Source organism: Periplaneta americana, chromosome 16 (genome assembly GCF_040183065.1).
Source record: "Periplaneta americana isolate PAMFEO1 chromosome 16, P.americana_PAMFEO1_priV1, whole genome shotgun sequence".
NCBI lineage: Eukaryota > Metazoa > Arthropoda > Insecta > Blattodea > Blattidae > Periplaneta > Periplaneta americana.
The window spans coordinates 34,905,046-34,929,605 of NC_091132.1; the positions used below are offsets into that span (position 1 = coordinate 34,905,046).

The window sequence follows — 24,560 nt, forward strand, 5'->3', positions numbered from 1 at the left end:
AAATAAAGAAATTGAAAATTGGCTCATTTCGGGATAGAGCATTTGATCTTCCCTTAACTATTGCAAATCATAGATGAAATGGGAGGAGGACAGTGTTGGTGGAATGGTAGAAGGAAATGAGTGTACCCCGAGAAAACCCTTCTGTAACGTCTGCTTTGTGATATACCATCACGATCTGATCGGGAAATGTACCCTGGTCGCCTGGTTGGAAGACCATAGCAGTGATGCTAAGCCCGAGTTGTGGTTAATATTGTTATTACTGCTATTACTATGAGTGTTCTGTATTCTGAATCTCTTGAACTCTTTAAGGTAAAATGAAGGTAGAGAAAAACACGAAGAAAAGAGGTCTTATGTTCTGTAATACTTAATCTATCTCCAATTTTCGCAAGCAATGCAATCAATGACTTCTAGTCTACATTCCTTCCTTCACTAACCTCTACCTTACACTCCTTTCAGAGATCACAGCTGGGATGCAAACAAGTCTGTTATTACCATTTTACTACTACTGCTAACTGCCACTGTCGCTATTTCTGTTACTGCTATTATTAACGATGTTGAAAATACCTTGGGGTTATGTTTACGTGAGAATTGTCAGCACTGCAGTAACAAACGTCAATCCTTTCTTTTTTTTTTTCTGGACGCGGTTTTATTTTACTGAATGAGAATTTTAAGAAACTCTGTAACAGAGTAACTTGATAGCGGAGAACGTGAAACTGTTGAATATCAACAACTGCACACCTTTAAGTCTCTGGGAGAATCTGAAAGAAAAGAGAGAGAGAGTGCACTGATGCAGAAACAAGAGATGTAGGCCTATGTGACAAGAGACGTCTTAACGGCGTGACCTTGCGGAATGGAAAACGGCCAAGCAGAAGTGTGTTGTGCATTAGCAAGATGTCACACATCAGTGGAATTGTGAATCACACAGATACGACCAATTTATTTTTAATTGTGCTCTTGACTGACTTTAAGCTGATGTGACAATGGGATTCCACTAGATATACATACATGCAAACGTTTGCGAAAAAAAAAAAATCAACAGGCAGGCCTACTTCGGAAAATTTCAAATCATCATATTTCGTTGTGGTACGTTTTGGTGTCCATGATACTGGGACGAAAATGTGGTTCCGGTATAACGTCTGCCTGTTTATTTATGTACAGTAATTTCTTCTAATAGTACATTATGCAACGAGCCTATAATGATAGTCATTAAGAAAGCGAGTATGGATGTTTATGAAACGAGCGCAAGCGAGTTTCATAATTTTCATACGAGCTTCTTAATTACCATTATAGGCGAGTTTCATACGACTTTTTATGCTCGACCATATTTCTAATTTGAAATTACCGGTATTCAGATGCATACATTTTATTTGTATCTGACAAGATCGGAAGTGACCTTGTTCTAGGTCGTGAATTGTGAGATGTGCACAGACGCGAAAGTATTGATTTTTCCGAGGAACAATAATGTCATTGACCTTGTGTAATCCCGTTAAACGTGGTATAACTTTGATTATTGAATTCGACATTGAAAAACGAGATGACAAATTGAATTTATTTGAATATTATTTACAATTAACGCTAATTATTATAGTAACAGAACATAACCTTCTGCGACAGTATTGGATTTCAGCCTCCGTGACTTTTCGCTAATTCTCTTTCGAATGCATATCCGAGAATAATCGATACTTGCGGTTTTATAACGGTACAAAGCTGACTTCTCATTGGCTGAACACATGTAAGCTGAGTTATCATTGGCTGAAGGCCTGTACTTTAATGAGTAGGTGTACTTTAATGACATGCATTAAAGGACTGCTACCAGGTGTATAATTACTACATTTCGGCATGGTCGAGCATAAAGTACTTTATGGATTTCGTTAATACTAGTATTTACTGTTTATATATTAGACAATTCTTCATGCAAAATAAAATAATTTCAGTAAAAATTAACGGGTCTTTACCTGAAATAAAAAAACACACATTTGCGATTCAGTCCAAGATAAAATCAACAATTTCATTCGAGACTTTTTTTGTATTATCTGGAATGAACAAAGGAAGCGATGAAGTTACTTACGGCGGAAAAAAAAAAACATTTTTCTAATAGAAGTTACGAAGTTACTTTCGGCGGAAAAATACATTATTCTAATAGAAGTTACTATTTCAGTAAAAATTAACGTGTCTTTACCTGAAATAAAAAATACACATTTGCAATCCAATCAAGACTAAATCAACAATAATTTCATTCGAGATTTTTTTTGTATTATCTGGAATGAACAAATGAAGCGATGAAGTTACTTTCGGCGGAAAAAAACATTTTTCTAATAGAAGTTACTATTTCAGTAACAATTAACTGGTCTTTACCTGAAATAAAAAATACACATTTGCGATCCAGTCCAAGACAAAATCAATAATTTCATTCGAGATTTTTTTGTATTATCTGGAATGAACAAATGAAGCGATGAAGTTACTTTAGGCGGAAAAAAACATTTTCTAATAGAAGTTACTTATTATATAGGTACAAAATTATTTATACATTTCGTTGTAATGGTGAAGTATTTGTGGAGTTTGTCCAAATTGGAAAAAAAAAATGTTTCAGTATAATTTTTTAACGTATCTCCATATTTTATTATTTGTTTACGCTTCAAAATGCAGTATTTTCCGCAGATACTAGGGTATTCGAGAAGTAATGGCAACGATGCTGTAAATCAGTGCTCCTAGCGGTGACAATTGAAATCTTGTGCTTCGTAATAGAGCAGCGTCTGTTTCATAAATGTATAATATTGAAAGTCTCGAAGTAGTCATATTTGGTAAATACAGTGGCTCTTTTTGTTTTGTGGTAAACAATACAGCTCTAAATAAAAATCCAAGTTGCAAGAGTAAAACATGCAACTCAGTGTTTTAGGGCATTGCAAGAAGTCTTTGAGAGAGAAGTCTTGTCATACTGAACTATTGTAAGTTGAGTGGAAGCGAGACATTCGCTTTCAATCAAGAGTTGACTTCCGAAAAGCTTTAGATTGATCAGTGAGAGAGATATACAAAAATGCTGCTGCTGATGGAGTCCGCCGTCTTCCAAGAATTTGGCAAGGTATTGTTGACATGGCAGGAGACTATATTTGAAGTATGTAATGTCAAAAGTAACCTAAATAAATTTACCGTGAAACAGTAACTATGTTGCCATTGCTTTTCGAATGCCCTGGTGTATAGGTATGAAGTTGGTTTGAACATTTTCAGATAAAGTTGACAAGATGTGTGTGGCAAGGCCTTCTTTACGGATAGTCACCAATGAATTGTCTCTGTCAGATCAGCACTAACAGCAGATTAGGTTTCAGAAACACGCTTACGGCCACCAATGTGTGGCATGTTAACAGATCCACTTTCTTCAAACGTACGATACCATGACAATATCGACTTTTAATGCGAACGTCGTAATTACATCGAAAATGGCGTTGAATTCAAGGGACCTGAAGGCTTTCACTTTCAATGAGACTTATTGTGCTTACCACTCCTATTCTGTGAATGATTGGGTAGCCGAACGGCCGTGCCATGAACTTAACCCAATTATGGTATGGATGATGATGATATGTGAATTAATAATGACGAAATGCCCAGGTCCAACAGAGAGGTGTAGACGGCCTGATTACGGTCCCAGGCGGCAGACTTCTACGACACAATAATACAAAAGTTGATCCCATGGTATGACATGTCTCAATTCCGGTGGAGAATATGTTAAAAAATAGCTCACAAGCAAACATTCTGATGGGAGCAGATACAAAAGTTAATTTTTTTTCTTTCACCGTATTAATAATGTCAAAAGAAGTAGTTATACAAATTTTGGCCACTCGACCGCAATTATGAGGCCGTCCAGAAAGTCATTTTCCCTGGGGCCGTTTACAAAAAACACAAATTGCATGGAAAAATTTATTGAAACACATACAGCAATTCTTGCGCTATTTGTCAACACGTCTTCTACTGGAATTGAGACATTTGTCATGCCATGGGATCAATTTTTGTATCCTTGTGCCGTAGAAGTCAGCTGCCTGGGATCAGCTGTCTGTACCTCTCTATCGATCCCATATGATAAATGTCTCAATTCCGGTAGTGAATATGTTGAAACATAACTCAACAATTGCCGTGTCTGTTCCAATACATTTTTCCAATGAAATTGTGTTTTCTTTCTGTTAACGGCCCCTGTCAAACTTATTTTCTTACGGCCGTCGTAATTGCGGTTCAGTGGTCAAAATTTGTATAAGCACTTCTTTTCACATTAGGCCTAATAACTTGGTGAAAGAAAAAAAATTTAACTTTTTTATCTGCCCACATCAGAATGTTTGCTTGTTTGCAATTGCTATATCTGTTTCGACAAATGTTTCCATGAAATTATGTTTTCTTTCTGTAAATGGCCCTAGGGAAAACTTACTTTCATCACAGCCCTCATAGTTGAGTTCGAGTGGACAAAATTTGTATAAGCACTTGTTTTGGCATTATTAATATAATAATAATAATAATAATAATAATAATAATAATAATATTTATTTATTCATGGTGAAGATAAGATCATCAAGCCTTCTCTTCCACTTAGCTAGAAACAAAAAAAGCTGAAACATTTTGCAGTAATACAAGTTAATGATTACAGACTAATATTTAAAGAACACTAAAAAATTGATATAGTCATACAAGCACAAGTTGAGTAAAATAATACAAACATTCTAAGTAATAAATTACAAAATAATATAAGGCTTAGAAGTTACACTCAATAAATATGCAAGTGATAAGTGAACCAATATTACAAATTACAAGAATTACAAATTCAAATGTAACGTATAACCACAGTCTAGTATATACAGTCGCGAAGTTTGAGTTGTGAGGGTGCTAGAAACAATAGACTGTGCCGGTACTATTTCGCATTGTCTGTAATGAGGCGATAGTAGCGATCCTAGTGGTTAGCAACTATCTATGGATGTATATTTATTACGTATTGAGCTTCGTGACTATATATACTAGACTGTGGTATAACTATACAATATTGAGGAAAATTACATGTATACACACATTCACAGAAAGGAGAATTAAACATTAATGAGGAAGAAAGTAGACATTTTCAGAAAATGAGTAAAATTTATACTAACAATTTGCAGGATTATAATGTATATTTATAATTTCAATGATAAATGTCGTAGTAGTAGTAGTAGTAGTAGTAGTAGTAGTAGTAGTAGTAGTAGTAGTAGTAGTAGTAGTAGCAGTAGTAGTAGCAGTAGTAGTTTTATTTTGCCTGGCAGAGTTAAGGCCATAAGAACTTCTCTTCCAATCAACCAGGTTTGAATAATATGCATGAAATACAAAATTAGATTACAAAACAACACAAAAGATGATACCTTAGAAATTACATAAAATATAGTAAAATTACAAGTAGTTAAGATCAGTTACATAATATAAAATTACAAATAGTCAAGATCGCTTACATAATATAGGGACAATATAAAATAAAGTAGAAAATTACACATAATCATAATCACTTACATAACATAAGGGGAGCACACACACACACGCACGCACACACACACAATTTATAAGACCTAAAATGCTCGAGATAAATTCGACGATTAATTCACTTGAGACATAGTATACAGTTAATATACTAATAGGAAAATACATGTGGGTTACAAGACATAAAATTTTGATTAGCAAAGTCGTACTGAATGGCATACAAATACAAATGATTAGGTAATATATCAAGATAATAAAAAAAGGAAAAGAAAAAGAGAGAGAGAGGAGAATGTACATATAACAATTACGATAGAATAAAGTAATGGGAAAATTAAACTTGAAGCTATGAGTTATATGGCTTAGTACTGGTCACGTGTTTAAATCATTTACTTTTAAATTGGAATATCGCTCGACAGTTCCTGAGGGAAAGAAATGCTGATGCTGTGAAAGAGGAAGAATAGTGAGCTCTTTTAGGGCAAGGCATAGAAAATAAAGGGTCATTTTTATAACGAATACTCAGGCTGTGATCTGAGGAAAAGAAATTAAAGATAGGCGAAGAAGTATTGATGATGCGATATAGGAAAATTAGTCAGTATAATTTTAACCGGCGAACGTCGGACTCTCAGGAAGTATACTAATCACTTGACCACCGAGGACGTTTTCTGTGTGCGGAATTGCAAGGAATCAGCTGTGGAGCCATGTGCACTGAATGTGTGTGGTTTATTGAACTTGTCTCGGCTATTTCGGTCTCGGTAGCGATCGTTGGTTTAGGCTGCATTGCCTGGCAACGGCGAACTTTTTCGTCGGGAAAATTTCCCAGGATGAACTCCCTTGAAGTGCAATGACACAGCAACACAGCTGATTTGTTAGGACGGCCTGTCACTCAACGAGGCAATAGCAGCAACCTCTTCATCACAGGCATTTTCATTTGCCATGATCAGGAACGATAGTGTAGATTCAATTCCTGTTTATTTTATTTAAAAACACCTTCAATTGCAGATGTCGGTAAAGTGAGATCATAAATGTGAGTTCGTGACAATGAAGGGGTTTGAAACGAATATGTTGCAGGCTATTTACCGGATTTCCTTGTAGAAAATATGAACGTAAAAATACAACAAACGTCCGAGAATAGTAAGACGTGAAGGTCGAACTCTGAACTTCACTATGAGTGATTTAACACAATGTGAACCGTAAATAATGTCATTAATTTCAGGATTTTATTCTTTGAAATACTTATTTACTTACTTACTTACTGGGTTGGCTTTTAAGGAACCCGGAGGTTCATTGCCGTCCTCACATAAGCCCGCCATTGGTCCCTATCCTGAGAAAGATTAACACAGTCTAGTATATACAGTCGCGAAGCTCAATACGTAGTAAATATGCAAACATTAGGTAGTTGCTCACCACTAGTATTGCTAATATCGCCTCATTACAGGCAATGCAAAATAGTACTGTCACAGTCTATTGTTTCTAGCACCCTCAAAACTCAAGCTTCTTGACTGTATATAGTAGACTGTGAGATTAATCTAGTCTCTGTCATCATAAGCCACCTCCCTCAAATCTATTTTAATATTATCTTCCCATCTACATCTCGGCCTCCCCAAAGGTCTTTTTCCCTCCGGCCTCCCAACTAACACACTATATACATTTCTGGATTCGCCCATACGTGCTACATGCCATGCCCATCTCAAACGTCTGGATTTATTGTATTCTTTGAAATAGTTCAAACAAAAATATTTAACACAATTTTGCTTGTTTTTGCTTCCTCTTCGAGATAAAAATGGTTTTATATTAAATATTTCATAGCGTGTTTTTGGAAAGTAATTGATTTAATTCTCAATATGCCCGGCGACTTATAACTTGTATTGAGCAAACCCGTGGTCCGGGTAACACAGGCGTTTTCTCTGGAAGGGCTTGTTCTCCTGTGGCATCCAAACATCATCTCATCTCATCTCATCTCATCTCATCTCATCTCATCTCATCTCATCTCATCTCATCTCGTCTCGTCTCGTCTCGTCTCGTCTCGTCTCGTCTCGTCTCGTCTCGTCTCGTCTCGCCTCGCCTCGCCTCGCCTCGCCTCGCCTCGCCTCGCCTCGCCTCGCCTCATCTCATCTCATCCCTCATCTCATCTCATCTCATCTCATCTCATCTCATCTCATCTCATCTCATCTCATCTCATCTCATCTAATCTTATCCCTCATCTCATCTCATCTCATCTCATCCCTCATCTCATCTCATCTCATCTCATCTCATCTCATCTCATCTCATCTCATCTCATCTCATCCCTCATCGCATCTCATCTCATCCCTCATCTCATCTCATCTCATCTCATCTCATCTCATCTCATCTCACCTCATCTCATCTCATCCCTCATCTCATCTCATCTCATCTCATCCCTCATCTCGTCTCATCTCATCTCATCTCATCTCATCTCGTCTCGTCTCGTCTCGTCTCGCCTCGCCTCGCCTCATCTCATCTCATCTCATCTCATCCCTCATCTAATCTCATTTCATCTCTCATCTCATCTCATCTCATCATCTCATCTCATCTCATCTCATCTCATCTCATCTCATCTCATCTCATCTCATCTCACCTCATCTCATCATCTCATCTCATCTCATCTCTCATCTCATCTCGTCTCGTCTCGTCTCGTCTCGCCTCGCCTCGCCTCGCCTCGCCTCGCCTCATCTCATCTCATCCCTCATCTAATCTCATCTCATCTCTCATCTCATCTCATCTCTCATCTCATCTCTCATCTCATTTCTCATCTCATCTCTCATCTCATCTCTCATCTCATCTCTCATCTCATCTCGTCTCGCCTCATCTCATCTCATCCCTCATCTAATCTCATCTCATCTCTCATCTCATCTCATCTCTCATCTCATCTCTCATCTCGCCTCGCCTCGCCTCGCCTCATCTCATCTCATCCCTCATCTAATCTCATCTCATCTCTCATCTCATCTCGCCTCGCCTCGCCTCATCTCATCTCATCCCTCATCTAATCTCATCTCATCTCTCATCTCATCTCATATTTCATCCCATCTCTCATCTCATCATTTCATCTCATCTCATCTCTCATCTCATCATTTCATCTCATCTCTCATCTCATCTCATCTCTCATATCATTTCTCATATCTCATCTCTCATATCTCATCTATCGTATCTCATCTCTCATCTCATCTCATCTCATAGCGGGGTTAGCGTAGACCATCCCCTATGGTGCACCTTGGGCAACGGCTCTGTCTCTGGTCTACATAACTGACTTTATATAAAAAATTAATTCACAAAAGAGTTTGACTTATATAAAAGTAAGTATAATACAAAATTAAATAATTATGATCGCTATTTTGTTTGTTGTTGAGTCATTCTTTCATGCTCTGTACAGCATCTACAAAAAAAAAAATCATGTGAATACACCGCTATTATTTGTAAAGTAATATTTATTTTTCATTAACTTTCTTTTTTAATTTTTTATGTAAGAAAACTGTTTTGAGTGTCTTCTGAGAAGATGCCATACTGTTAATTAGTTCATTTGCAGCTGTGTCGCAACATCTTTCCATCTGCATGTTCTACATTTGAAATTTTCATTAATTTCCTGAATTTCTCGTGAAACCATCATAGTATTTATATCGTGTTCTGCGGATTTTGGTCTATTAAAACTTTTTTTATCCTCCTTGGAACCGATCTAATTACATTTTCCATGGAGCTTTAGTAATGGAGAAATACTACTCAACGTTCTGATGGGAGCAGATAAAAAAGTTATTTTTTTTCTTCCATCATGTTAATATCGTCAAAATAATTGCTTATACAAATTTTGGCTACTTGACCGCAATTACGAGGCCGTCCAGAAAGTGATTTTCCCTGGGGCCGTTTACAGAAAAAAAGCACAATTGCATGGAAAGCTTTATTGAAACAGATGCTATTTGTCAACATATCTCCCCACTGGAATTGAAACTTCTGTCATACTATGGGATCAATTTTTGTATCCTTGTGTCGTAGAAGTCAGCCGCCTGGGATCGGAACCAGCGTTTGACAGCCGTCTGCACCTCTCTGTCCATTCCATGGTATGGCAAATGTCTCAATTCCGGTTGGAAATGTTTTGAAAAATAGCTCAACAATTGCGGTGTCTGTTCTCATAAATTTTTCCAATGAAGTTATGTTTTCGTTCTGTTAACGGCCCCTGACGAACTTTTTTTTACTGCCTTCGTAACTGTGATCGATTGGCCAAAATTTGTATAAGCACTTCTTTTTGGCATTATTAACTTGGTGAAAGAAAAAAAAACATTTTTATCCTCCCCATCAGAATGTTTGCTTGTTAGTTGTGAAAAGGTAATAGAATTCTAAATCCATGTTAAGACGTTGAAAATTTTGTGTCAAAACTAAATAGGACTAACTCGAGCTAAATGCAGCAACAAAAGCCATATTTTTATAAATAAATGTCCGGAAAAGAACGCGTAATTATTAGGCTACAAAAATAGCTTGAATAATCTCATTTGTTTGATTTGTAACATTTCGAAATAAATGTTATCAAAGATACCTAAAAGAAACAATTAAATTGCATAGTAGTGACCACTGAACAGCATCGTTTAGTGCATATTCTGTGTTTTTATTTTTTCATAAAATCCCTCTTTTAACATTGTCAAAGAATTCAAAGGTGTCTTCACTTCTGATTAATTCTGTAAGTGGTTTTTCACATTAGCGATAAATGCATAATGTCTGCAATACATATGTCGTTCAGTATTTTCATTTTGTACGAGTTCTAGATTAATAATTTAATACTTTTGAATTCGCGAAAAAATGAGAATTGTCTGAAAATGCGATATGATTATGTTTTTGAGAAAATGAGAAATTGTAAACAAAAATGGTTCATTTGAATATGTTTGTGATTCCATACCGAAGAAAAAGCTTTTAAATTCTGCGTTGACGAGAATTCTCTGAATAGCTATTGTCAAACAGTGCTGATTACCTATAGACAGAAGAACATATTTGCTGCATTTCTCTTAGGCTCAGTTTTATATTTAATAATTAATTTTATAATCCGACTTAAGGCACGTAATTTCGTTGCATAAGGCACTAAGTGGAAGAGGCAGTTGCCAGACTTTGCCAGAGACAAATAGACAGACGTGAGGCGGACAGAGGCAGAAATAAAAAAGAAATCAATAAAGAGAAATGAAGGTCTCTGTAAAAATATTGCATCTTTTTCTAATACAGGGACATCATTTTATTTTTACTAACATTTTTAATATTAACTTGCCTATACCTCTGACTGAACGCCGTTTGCTACCCCTTCCACGACTGGAGTTCGATGATACTGGCGTAATATAAAAACAAATCACTTTACTAGGTATAGGAGGGAAGAAAAGTAGTTCATCCATTTATGTAAACTAGGAAATATTGCGCTTTTGAGTTTGATCATTTTCATTAGGTTTTTGTTTAATCAAAATACAGTACAGTATTAACGAGTGTTTTTACTCACGAACTGAGCTGTCCATGCGGACGTATTCATTATGCAGTGTATATTATGCTGCCTACAGCACATTAGCGTACAATATAGAGAATGAAGTTAAATTTAAAAATAATCATAATATGGATATTTAATAACATTTTTTAAAATGATGGCCGTTCATTTCGATACAGGCTTCAGGTCTAATGTGCATATTATCGCACTATAGACTGTTGTATCTAATCCCAATTACCAGTTTCGTTCTTCGTACTAGTAACTCATGTTGAAATAATTCTGTGCCTACTCTATAAAAGAGTACCTTACGTACTGTACTGTAAATTCAATCTTCACTTCTGCCCGATCCGAAAAGATAAAATTACTCAGACATACTATCTACTGTCCGTCCAAGTGGTTATGTCGTAGGGTCGTAGAAATGGAGGTAATTAAGTGACAGTTAATTACTTAACGAGGCCCTTTTATTTAAGTTATTTTAAACAGTTGTATGATATTACGTAGATATCCAATTCCTAACAGAAATTAATGTTTTCAGAAGAGAGCTAAGACAGCCCAGCCACTGGCGAATAAAACTGGTGGGGGAAACCGGGATATGACGTAGGCAAATGGACGACAATACCTGTGCTAAAATGATTCAATATTGAAAGCTCTTTCGTCACTGGAAAACGCGAACATATTTTTGGAACGTACTGTTTAGTATGACCGTAAGGCTACTATATGCGGTCTTGTATCTGTGTGGAGACGGTTGAACTTCATTAGTAGAAGGAATGGGAGTGAAGTACATTCAAAAACTCAGATACAATAAAAATTGAAGTAAAAATAAAATGATGTCCCTGTACAACTTATCTCTCAGTGCAAGAGGCGCGTTGCCAGTCTTTGTCAAAAATACGGACAGACACACCGTCGGGCGGACACAGGCGGAGAGAGAGAGAGAGAGAGAGAGAGAGAGAGAGAGAGAGAGAAGCCACTCCAAACACGTGTATGATAAAGTGCACATTATTCAAGTTTCTTAGGACGCGAACACTCTGTAATCTAGCCTTGAATTGTCTGCGTATGCAGTTAGGGAGAAGGACGAAAAATCGGGAGAATTTATTTATTTTATTGGGTTATTTTACGACACTGTATCAACATCTAGGTTATTTAGCGTCTGAATGAAATGAAGGTGATAACGCCGGTGAAATGAATCCGGGGTCCAGCACCGAAAGTTACCCAGCATTTACTCGTATTGGGTTGAGGGAAAACCCCGGAAAAAACCTCAACCAGGCAATTTCCCCCACCGGGATTCGAACCCGGGCCACCTGGTTTCGCGGCCAGACGCGCTGACCGTTACTCCACAGGTGTGGACAATCGGGAGAGAAGTTAACGGTGCAAATGCAACTGGATTTCACTGTATACAAATGGATTCAAGATTAAGAGGCAAACATGTGCAGAAAAACATGAACAGCCTGCTTTCTTTCTGTGCTAGTGTGCTGCGGTTCTTTCTTAACAGTTGCTTAAAGAAACTCTTCCTGCATGTTTTTCAGTTCAAAGCTTAGGCCACTGGCCTTTTCGACCTCATGGTCGATAAAATGTTGGGATAGCATATTGACTAGTAGATATTGTGAGCATTTTTTATATTTATATCCTTTGATTTGTCTTTGTCTCCATTCGTTGTTCATTTGATACACATTTATTGTACACTAGCCGTACCCGTGCGCTCCGCTGCACCCGTTAGAAATAAATATAAAGTAATTACATAATTAAAATAGGACGTTTGATCCAGGGAACATTCGTATGTGATAGAAGGATAAATCGTTTAATATGTTACTTAATTTAAATTGCATCCAAATAATTAAAATGCGATCATTTTGGTCCAGAGATCACTCATTTGGTGCAATGACAATTCCTTTAACCTGTTTCTTAATTTTTATTACATGCAACCATAGTTTAATGAAGATTGACATCATTTAGATTTAATGCGTATATTTTATTTTACTTGTTATAGGTTTCCATTGAATTATGGTAATAACTTAATTTTAACCCTTGTTTTCTACGTATTCAGTAAATGGCGCTTGGCCCACTATGGTTCTGAACCCTTCAAATAACTTAAATTATATTATGTAATATTACACATTATATTATATTATATTATATTATATTATATTATATTATATTATATTACATATATTATATTATATTATATTATATTATATTATATCAGAAGTTACTGTATAACATTATAGCATTATGTCCATCTAGAGAAACTACACTTTCCAATGGTGAATTAATAATTAATTATACAAATCGGTTAATTTAGCTTCCGATATTACTTCATACAAACACAGAAACATTCTCTGTAGGCTATCTTTCATAGCTTTCGATTGTTGCTGTCCAAGGCCCCTTAGAGACGAAGTCATTTGTTTTTTAATTCATTGCACGGCCTTAGATGGCAGTTATTTTAATTTTAAAACTCATTTATCTCATTAAATATCAGTCCTATCAACATTTTTAAGGAATAAACCTTATCGCAAATTATTTTTAAAGAAACTTTTGTTATGTAACATTTTTCACAAAAATCAATAATAAGCGAGATATTTCGATTATTAAATTTAGGCCCCCTTATAACCCCCCTTTTAAATAATGTATTTTGAATGCCATATAGCCTAAAATCTAAGTTACAACAAACTTAATTTATATTCCAATTTTCATCGAAATCTGTTCAGCCATTATCGCGTGAAAAGGTAACAAACATACAGACAGACAGACAGACAGACATACAAACAAAAATTTCAAAAAAGCGATTTTCGGTTTCAGGTTGGTTAATTATATATGTTAGGACAAATTATTTTTGGAAAATCGAAAATTACCAGAAAAATTTCGGCTACAGATTTATTATTAGTATAGATTTATTGAATACACTGGACTAAAATTTTTTCGTGCTTTTTTAATATTTCCACCTATATATATATATATATATATATATATATATATATATATATAAAACATGAATGCCCTAAATTCAAGTCTGGTTTCAGTTTTACTCTATCGGGCTAGGTTTTTGAACAGTATCAAAATAAAATGTAGTAATGTACTTAACATTTTAATGAAATATTGTAACTATTAAAGACATAAAGCTGAGGCAAAACTGTTCCTGTGTGTTTAATTTTGACTTAAATAAATAAATATGTTGAAATATGAGATATATGTTTCAATAATTGTGAATTTCAAAACTCTGTTCACATTTACTGAGAAGAAAACTTTATTTTTTTTCGAAGCCCTGATGTGTTCATCACTAGTGTCTCTTTTCAAACATCAGCAATAATCGGCCATCATTCACACATCCCAATGGCCTTGATAGCGAGTTTCCATTGCTTTAATTTCCTTATGATACTGTTCACCTTGTTCTTCATTAACTGCACCAAGATTCGCAGGGAAGTAATCAATATGGCTGTTGAGAAAATACACTTTAAATTACTGTAAAATTATAGGCCTATCCTTATCTTAAAATATGTCGGAAAAATTAGTTTTTTTTTAAACTAGATAATTCATTTTCTTTGGGCTAACATAAACTTTCTTAAACATGGAAAAATTCAAGACGTATTCAATAGCAAGATATTATGACTTTAAAATTACAGATGACAAACCACAAACAAATTTCTTATAAATTTATATCACAACTTGAGGATATTAGGTTAGTTGTGCTCAGACTATCGTTACGTTATTAATGACTTGAAGCCCGAGGTATGGCGAGGTTACAACTGAAATGTGCTTTGTATCGCAGCAATTGAATGGGGATATATTTCTCCTACGTGCAACGAACACTCTATGCATACCTAACCTTGTAGTCTCTATGGGTAAATTCCTATCTTTCCTTATAAACAGGCTTCGAGACTTTGGACCCGATACAATAAGTTTACTGTGCATGCACTATAGGTTGTTGACTCGCTGCAGGTGATAGAGATGTGTTGAGGTAACAACGTTGCTATTTAGAGTAGAGTACGGTAGTATGGGGAAACACACACATGGACATTCTGAAAGTAAATATACATTACACAATGACAATGTCAAAAGAATGTGAAAACATTTATTCTCCTGTCTTTTATAAGCATTTGTGTTTAATTACACACGTGTTAATGTTGGAAGTAAACATGTAGCAATTTTAATTTTTTCATTTCTCCTATTGGTCGTCTTTAGGAAGTGCAGTTACAGTACCGAATTGCAATGTACTACAAGATACATTCTCAGTGTCTCAAACGTAAATCTTTTTCGGTTATCTGCCAAAGTTTGTACTGTAGAAAGCTGCGCTCTACGTCGCATGATGTGATAGGTGCAAAACGAAAAAACCTAACATCATCGCAGTCTCTAAGAGACAGTCCTTTATTCTCGGGTGACTCTATGTCCACTAATTTGTTTTTTATGTTATACAATGTTCCATATCCGTTATTTTTACATAAAATTTATTTCCACTACTGTTTTACACGTTCAGTAACTGGTGTACTTGGTGTCTCATTAATTCTCTGTGTCATGTCCTCAATTAATTTGAGGGCTTCCAGCATCTCTTGCTCTGACTTTTCTAACCGCGTAATAGTTTCAGACACAGTTTGAAAATAGGTTTGTATGAAAACCAAATTATTCGTCAGAACCTTCAAATCCAGAGCATTTTCCTTTGCGTATTTGTTGTCATTCATTCTACAGTACCCCCACCCACTGTACGCTTTATCAATAGCTGATTTATTCATTAATTATAAGAACCCACTCAGTACGCCGTTATGCGGATTTCCCACTGAACTGCTCTATTGGGTCCGAAGTCTCGAAGCCTGCTTATAAACGTCCTATTGTCATGAAAAACTGAAACACTACGCATTACGGTACACTTAAATTTTGAGAAAAATATGAATATCAGTCCACCGCTGTGGAGTAACGGTTAGAATGCCTGATCGTGAAACGAGCGGGCCTCGGTTCAAATCCTGGTTGGGACAAGTTACCTAGATGAGGTTTTTCCGTGTTTTCCTTCAGTCCATTAATAGCAAATTCTGGGTAACTTTCGGCGCTGAACCCAGGACTCATTTCTCCGATATTATCACCTTCATCTCACTCAGACGCCAGGTAATCATAGCAATTGATAAAGCGTCATAAAATAACCAACTAAAAATATATGAATATAATTTTATATTACTAGTACCTGTTCCCATAGTCGTTTCATCGAAATGAGTTTCACTTCACCAACTCAATTTGCTGACGCACTCTGACCTAAAGAAACAAGGTTCGAGTCCCTGCAGACTCAGTAATATTTTTGTTAACAAAACTGCTTCAGGAAGGCCTTGTGAATGGTCGATGTGCTTTTTATCTGCAACGTTTCTTCAGCTGCTCAAAATGTGTTGTTTATACATGCACATGGCAGATAAAGCCCCTGGAAACATTCCAGCCTCGTTTTCTAGGATTAATGCTGTGGAAATAAGAAATTAGCAACCGAAGCAAAAGCATATCTTGCATTCTTAATGCACTGGCAAATGTTCTTCGGATCACAGCGAAATGGAAATAAAATGAAATGATTTGTTTCTCTGACTCTTCCTCATGGCAGCCTTTGCCTGCTTGATGACGCTAATTATGGAAGCCCAGTAAAATACATCGTAATAAAATTTAGATAAACATACAAATGTAAAAAGAATTTAGGAAGATCCGGGAAGATATGGGCAGAGACCGTAACAGGCCGCTAAGGTCTAATGTTTAGATTATTATGGTGTTGATAATATTAGTGGTGGTGACGATGACTATGTTACAAAAATCAACGTTCTTCTATAAGAGAAAAAATTTGTGCTACATACAAAATTTACCGTGGGCGAAAAATGACCATTTTTTTCTGGAGATCTCTATGAGAGAATGGGTTCTTATAATTTATTTATATTTATTTATTTACTTAAGTTTATTTATTTATTTAAATTTAAATATACAGAATACAGAATATAATTACAACATAGAAATACAAATAAAATAATACGATCAATATAAAAAAGAAAATACAGTAATATTAACAAAATTTGAGGACCGAATGAGCAGCGCTCGTGTTCGGTCGCAGTTCAGATATATTATTAATAGCCTATAAGAGGAATACAGAAAATAAAATAAAATAGGAACTAATTACTGCTACAGTGAAATTATGTAATATATTAATATAAGAGGAATATATAAAATAAAATAAAATAGGAACTAAAATTAAAATTACAGCTGCAATGAAATTATATAATATAATATTAACATAGAGTAGAATAATATCGTACGTGAAATAAAGTAGGACAGTTTATGAAAAAATATATATTCCAAAATTATAGAATACAAATATAATATAGGCTGATGAATTCATACACATAGGATAATGAATGAATAAATAAGCCATTGGTGACCCATATAGGGCTAAGACCACCTAGGTGTGGTCCTGAAGTACTTGCTCGGTGGGTCATTCCGAGCAAGTATTCTTACTTCCCAATACTTTGCACTGCATTCTTATAGCTAGAAATCAAGAAATTGGCTAAAAACATGTCCTTGAAATTTATTGCGCAACTGACTGGAATTATAGAATTTTATCTACTAAAACAGTAACAACCATCATGTTGTAATTTAATTATTATTTGGACAGTTGTAATTAAATCATATTATGCCTCAGCAGCAACTCTGAGTGTGAAAATAGTTCTGTGACGTATCCCTGGCTACATCTTCAAAAGTATTTTTTATTGTCATTTAGCAATTAAAAGAGTGAAACACAATACTTGATAGGATTAAATGTTAGCATACCCCTGTCATTTATTAGTTTATTACAAAAGATAGTCATTGAATTATTTCTTCAATGCTCTAAATATTATTTAAATCAGTCCCTAATAGTTAATGTTAGTTCTGTGACACATAATAAAAGCGATATAAGTATCCACTGGAGGACTGTAGGAATCCAGAACAGCCTTCAGTTCTTTGGTATGGGCCACAGTGTACGAGTATGCAGTCCAATGGTGATTCGTAATTTTTATATTAGAGGAAGAAAAACATATGTAATTGTTTTCCGGTGAGTATCTTTATTACCAGTCTGTTCTGGTACAGTTAAATTCTGTAAAATAAGTAAAATATGTTATGTAGGTTTATGTCAACAGTGAGATATGAGGGTATGCTTATTCAACATTATAATAAACCCAGTAATCAACTGAGATTTAAGGGATAACAAATTGAAAATTGGCTTTTATCAGTTCTATCACTCTCAGTTGTGAGACGTCACAGAACTGAAATTTTTGTGGACATTATTATATAAATTGTAAAATAAAATAAAATTAAATTTAGACTTCACCAAACTTGCAGTCCTCGAAATTTCCGGAGCAAGATCGCAACAAATCATTAGGCTTTTCTTTAAGCAGACATCTTCTTTGTTTGGTTCTTTCGTTGTCTACCTCTTTAGCTCACGTGGGAGGCTGGAAAGTTATTCTCATTGACTGTTGCTTTGGTCCCTTCTGGTTCTCGTCGAACTTGCCAAGAAAAAGACGACGAGCTTTCTCTGCGCAGTTTTCATTTGTTTAAAACACAATCAATTGTCCCTTTCATATCATTTATATTGCATTTCTTTCACATTTGAGAAGGTTAGAAGCAAAGGGGTATAACTAACATTTCTAGATAAATGATTTAAGTGCATTCGGGATAGACTAAAGCATTTAAAATTTCAGTGGTAAAGGGATATATCTTTTAACCACGTGGCACATTAACATACTTCAGGGAATTTACGAATGCTTAGTAACTTTTAATCACATTTTATGGAAAATAACGTAAGTGCACTTTCACCCCTTTGCTTCTGACAACCTCATTCGATTATCTGCCATATAAAAATGCTTGACATGCAAAATATATCAGAGATGCTATGAATACGCACACAAATATTTTACTTTCATGGATTTAATATATCTTCCACTAGAGAGTATTGTTAGAGAATAAAAAAATTTAAAGAAAAAAAATGGTCTTATGGAATGAGAAAAACGCTAGAAAATAACCTCCCAAGATAAGACTCTGTTATATAATCAGTCCATTGATGGGTATATATTTTTCACCAAAAAGTATACAATGTCAGTATTTACCATTGAAAACAATTTGGGCCACAAAACAGCAAAAAACTCTTCTTTTAACAAAGAAAATCGCATAGTGTATTTACTAACAAGTACAAAGCTATAGATCTCACAACTCTTCAAGTAATTTCCTAAAAAATCCGCTCACGACACTGCAAGAGCGCAGTGAACAAAATCTATGTTATAGTACATCTTCTGTCATTTATGCTATACCATCAAAGTTACATTTGTCGCTGGTATAATTTCGTGGTAAATTTAAAAAGAAATATAAAAAATTAGCCATGTCACGAAATTAGCCAAGTTTTCCCTACAAACACCTTTGCCTTTATGTGGGAGCAGGCACCATGATTCGAAAGACTGTTTTCTAAGAACTTCCCTGAGATGTTTTCAAGTAGTTTGAGAAGCGACGTTGTTTGGAGCAATCTTGAGGTGTTTGAGTGATGTTTTCTTCTCCTCTTCTAGATTTCTGATGTGATGTAGATGTGCATCATTCATCTGTTCCTAACAACTTCCCTGAGATGTTTTCAAGTAGTTTGAGAAGCGACGTTGTTTGGAGCAATCTTGAGATGTTTGAGTGATGTTTTCTTCTCCCCTTCTAGATTTCTGATGTGATGTAGATGTGCATCATTCATCTGTTCCTAACAACTTCCCTGAGATGTTTTCAAGTAGTTTGAGAAGCGACGTTGTTTGGAGCAATCTTGAGATGTTTGAGTGATGTTTCCTTCTCCCCTTCTAGATTTCTGATGTGATGTAGATGTGCATAATTCATCTGTTCCTAAGAACTTCCCTGATATGTTTTCAAGTAGTTTGTGGAGCGACGTTGTTTGGAACAATCTTGAGGTGTTTGAGTGGTTTTCTTCTCCTCTTCTTCTAGATTTCTGATGTGATGTAGATGTGCATCATTCATCTGTTCCTAAGAAGTTCCCTGAGATGTTTTCAAGTAGTTTGAGAAGCGACGTTGTTTGAAGCAATCTTGAGGTGTTTGAGTGATGTTTTCTTCTCCTCTTCTAGATTTCTGATGTAATGTAGATGTGCATCATTCACCTGTTTCTAATAGGCATGGCTATATTGAAACATGCACATTCATTTATAGTGTAACGACCTTACGAAACGCTGGGCTGTCTGGCTGTGAATAGTGCACTCAGGCAAGGCAGAATATGTGATGTCCACCTCATTGACTGGATGTTATGTTTTGTGTTGCAGGAGAATTAGGCTGGACCCTGATCTGGATGTGGACGTTCCAGGTCTTCTAGACAGCACCGCCGCACGCCACAAGTTATCCGTACGCCCCCGTCGCAAGCATGCCGACCCTAGACAGCCGCAGCCTTCTGCCAGGCAAGTGACTGTATTTTTATCATTGTCATCTTCGGCCGGTGGAGGAAATCGACAAACCTAGGCTTGCTGCGCATGCTCAGATTTTCTAACACCAAAGTGTTTACTTAGGGTATTGAATAAATTAAACTGTTGAATAACTCTTCAGTACCCTCACATTGGGAAATATCGAACAAAGACGACCTTCTTTGCCTCACTAAATGGCTTTTGTGGATAATTTTACACCATACGAATTTGGTATTCCCAAGAAACTAGATAGATTAATTAAAATGTGTCTCAGTTAAACGTCACAGCAGAGTCCGTATACTAAAATCTCTTTCGGATGCTTTTCCAATTCACTGAGGGCTAAAGCAAGGAGATGCAGTAACACATTTACTTTTTAACTTTGCTCTAGAATATGCAATTAGGAAAGTTCAGTATAACAGAGAGGGTTTGGAATTGAACGGGTTACATCAGCTGCTTGTCTATACGGATGACGTCAATATGTTAGGCGAAAATCCAGAAACGATTAGAAAATTGTACTTGAAGCAAGTAAAGAAATAGGTTTGGAATGAAATCCCGAAAAGACGAAGTATAAGATTTAAATCCAATTTTAGTCCACTTTATTTATTACAGAAGAAAATAATTGATTTTCCATCTCAAAAATTGTTTTTAGACTTTAATGCTTTTAAAATAAGACAAATTTATTATATTGTATTAATAAAATTCATACATAAAAATCGAAATAATTTTGAATTGTATTCTCATAGTTATGAAACAAAAGGTATGAATTCTTTAAGGCCCAAGAATATATAACAAATTTATATTTAAATATCCTTATCTTGTCAATTGTAATAGTTCTAGTATTAAATGTAAAAAGTTACGTATGGATTTTATAAAAATTGAAAAATTGTAAACTTAAATCCATATGTTCTTATTGCATAGTAGACATAAGACAATTTGTATTATATATTTCTTTATTTCAATTCAGGAGTCCGCCCCTGAGTACGAGTTCTACTCTTTCAGGGGCGAGCTAAAGTTTTTCTGTTTACATTATATTTTATGTTACAATTATTAACAAAATAAATAAACAAATAAATGTCTCGTGACCAGAATATAGTACGAAATGGAAATAAAGAAATTAAAAATGTATCTTTTGAAGAGATGGAAAAATTCAAATATCTCGGAGCAAAAGTAAAAAATATAAATGTCAATCCAGAAGAAATTAAACATGGAATAAATACGGGAAATTTCTGCTTTTATTCGGTAGAGAAGCTTTTGTCATTCAGTCTCTTAAAAAATCTGAAAGTTAGAATTTATTAGACAGTTATATTACCAGTTGTTCTGTATGATTGTGAAACTTGGACTCTCACTTTGAAAGACAAACAGAGGTTAAGGATGTTTGAAAATAAGGTGCTTAGGAAAATATTTGGAGCTAAGAGAGATGAAGTCACGGGAGAATGGAGAAAGTTACACAACGCAGAACTGCACGCATTGTATTCTTCACCTGACATAATTAGGAACATTAAATCTAGAAGTTTGAGATGGGCAGGGTATGTATCACGTATGGGCGAATCCAGAAATGCATATAGAGTTTTACTTGGGAGGCCGGAGGGAAAAGACCTTTGAGGAGGCCGAGATGTAGATGGGAGGATAATATTAAAATGGATTTGAGGGAGGTGGGATATGATGATAGAGAATGGATTAATCTTGTTCAGGATATGGACCGATGGCGAGCTTATGTGAGGGCTGCATTGAACCTCCGGGTTCTCTAAAAGCCATAAGTAAGTAAGTACGAATTTCATTCAATAATTCAATGTGAGATTCTCTCCCCCCAGGTAATGAGCATATGCATCAAAATTGACATGTTTAAGTCGTATAATATAGATTGTTCGTGGTAAACACTACTATTAAAAATTGTTATGACCCAGCAACCAACAAATTTATCCAAATGCCGTTTACTACAAAAGACAGAGGAACTCACCAAGTTTTTATGGTGACCAAGAACTCTTCATATGTGCACGTTGTGTGTCTCAGCAGATGTCCAGACGGTATTTAGTTTTCCGCCAGGTGTTTTTTTCAGTATACCTGGTGTGACGGTTCTACAAGCAGGCCTACCGATGATCCTCCAAAGCAAATGAACCAAATCCACTACAGGAGTTCTATAGACATTGTCCTTTATCTATTCCCAAAGAAAAAATCTAAAGCTGTTAGATCTTGAGATCCAGGAAGTCTTACTTTTTGTCCACCGTTTCCTATCCGACTTCCAATTCGATCTCAAACTCATGTGATTGTGTTTGCGCAAGGCATTTTGAAGGGTGCCTTTGATATGATATAGTTTTTCATTACCAGTATCAATTTCAAAAGCATTCAATTGAAAACATTGCATGTGGCACTAAATTTAAAAGATAAATTAAAAATAATTCACAGTATTGAAAGATGCTCTGTTGACTATTTTTTGTGGGTTTCAATTACAAGTGTACTTCATGAAACTTGGCAGTACACAGTAATGGACAATTAGGTTTCAGTTCATGAATGAAATCGATTTTGGCAGACAGATTTTGTTATTATGAAGTTGGCAACTATGACGATTGGCACTGCAATACTGATTTACATCCGACAGGTGGGAGCACTCGTTACTAAAGATTTAACAGTGTCGTGCTCCTTTATGTTACATCACAACTATTGGTGGTTTTGTGTTAACTTTCACACAACTTTGACCGACATAAAGTCTATTGGAGTCGTAATGTATCATTGACGTTTAGTGTAATTTCGAGCAATAAAATAAATAGAACACTTTCATTGACATCTTGTGCTCTTCGTGACGATTCTTGTGAATGTGTTTTAATGTTTCTCCTTCCAGTTAACGACGATCCTTTCTTTGTCTTAAGAAGACACTATCGTGGACAATCCAACTTTCTTATTGAGAGTAAAAATCAAAATATCAATTCTTTTCATAACTCATTATCTACATATCTACAGGGAGTAACTAAAATGTATGTCAAAACTTTAGGAGCATATTCCTTTCATAGAGTGGATGAATAAATGTTATATGGACGCTGGTCCGGAAACGCTTTATTTTCTTGCTATAGCTCTTTTTATACTACATTACTTATATTGATGTGATACATTATGACACAAAAATTATAGGGTAAAGTTGCCTATTTCCGTGATATTCCTAATCCCGTGATACTTTTTTAACCTCTTCCCTTACTATATATTTTACCAGTTTTGTGAAAAAAAGTGTCAAATTTTTTTATTTTCGTAAAGAGTTCATTTAATATTGCAGAATCACTGTACATCACTAATTTTCTTACATACTTAAAAAATCACTATGAAATAGACAATGGGACTCAAACGAGTTAACTCGGATTAATAAATTTTGACACATGTTAGCAACCCGAGTTAACTCGGGATAATAAGGGAAGTGGTTAAAATTAAATGTCAGTCAAAGCTTCGCCGTTCGACTATAGCGCCAGACATCTTTCTCGAAAGATTATATCTTTCGCCTAATTTTGATACATCGATGAACTTCCTAGCAAGATACCCAACCCCGAGACATTCAGTGAAAAAACCGTGTCACGAAATTAGGAATATCACGGAATTAGGCAACTTTACCCTATACCATAGAAATATATATGTTTAGGCTGGAATTGTTGGTGACGTTCTGGTGGGACCTCATGTTCTTTCACCCAGGCTCAACGGAGAAAGATACAAACGGTGCTTAGAGTACACCTTTAACATAGGCGGAGTTATGGGGGGTGGTAGGGGGCACTGCCCCCCCAAACTTGGCCAAACTCTTTTTTTTCTATTAACGTTAGGAAATAATGAATTCAAAAGATTTTTCTTGCTTTTGTTTATGATTAAGTTTCTGTCCTTAAATTAACAAATTAATGTCTCCAGATCATGTGTCTGGACTACAATATTTATTTTAAATTTCTGAATGTATAAGAATTTCTATATCTCATTTGAGGAATGGAAGCACTGTAATGTTTTTTGTAACAGCCTGTACTGATGTGTTAGAACTCTGCAGGTGTTCAGGGCGCCACTTGGAGAAATATGAATAACATACTGCACAACAATGCAGAAAAAATAAAAGCGATCCTGGTATAACATGTAAACTTAAAGATGAGATTAAATAAAATAATTAGAATTTACATTTCATATGATATCTTGCTTTTTTAAATAACTAGATAAAGTAAATTAGTGTAAACTTGGTCCACCGCTGTGGCCATGAAACGAGC

The 24,560-nt window shown here is 35.4% G+C and overlaps 1 protein-coding gene across 6 annotated transcripts in view; it reads left to right on the forward strand.

Annotated features, from left to right (window-relative positions):
* Positions 1-24,560, forward strand: part of Obsc (Obscurin) — a 439,567-nt gene that overhangs the window by 142,653 nt on the left and 272,354 nt on the right. For all 6 annotated transcript variants that reach the window (XM_069813004.1, XM_069813001.1, XM_069812999.1 and 3 more), the window contains one exon: positions 20,209-20,340. In XM_069813004.1, the coding sequence (XP_069669105.1) occupies positions 20,209-20,340 (132 nt within the window). The remainder of the gene's footprint in view (positions 1-20,208; positions 20,341-24,560) is intronic.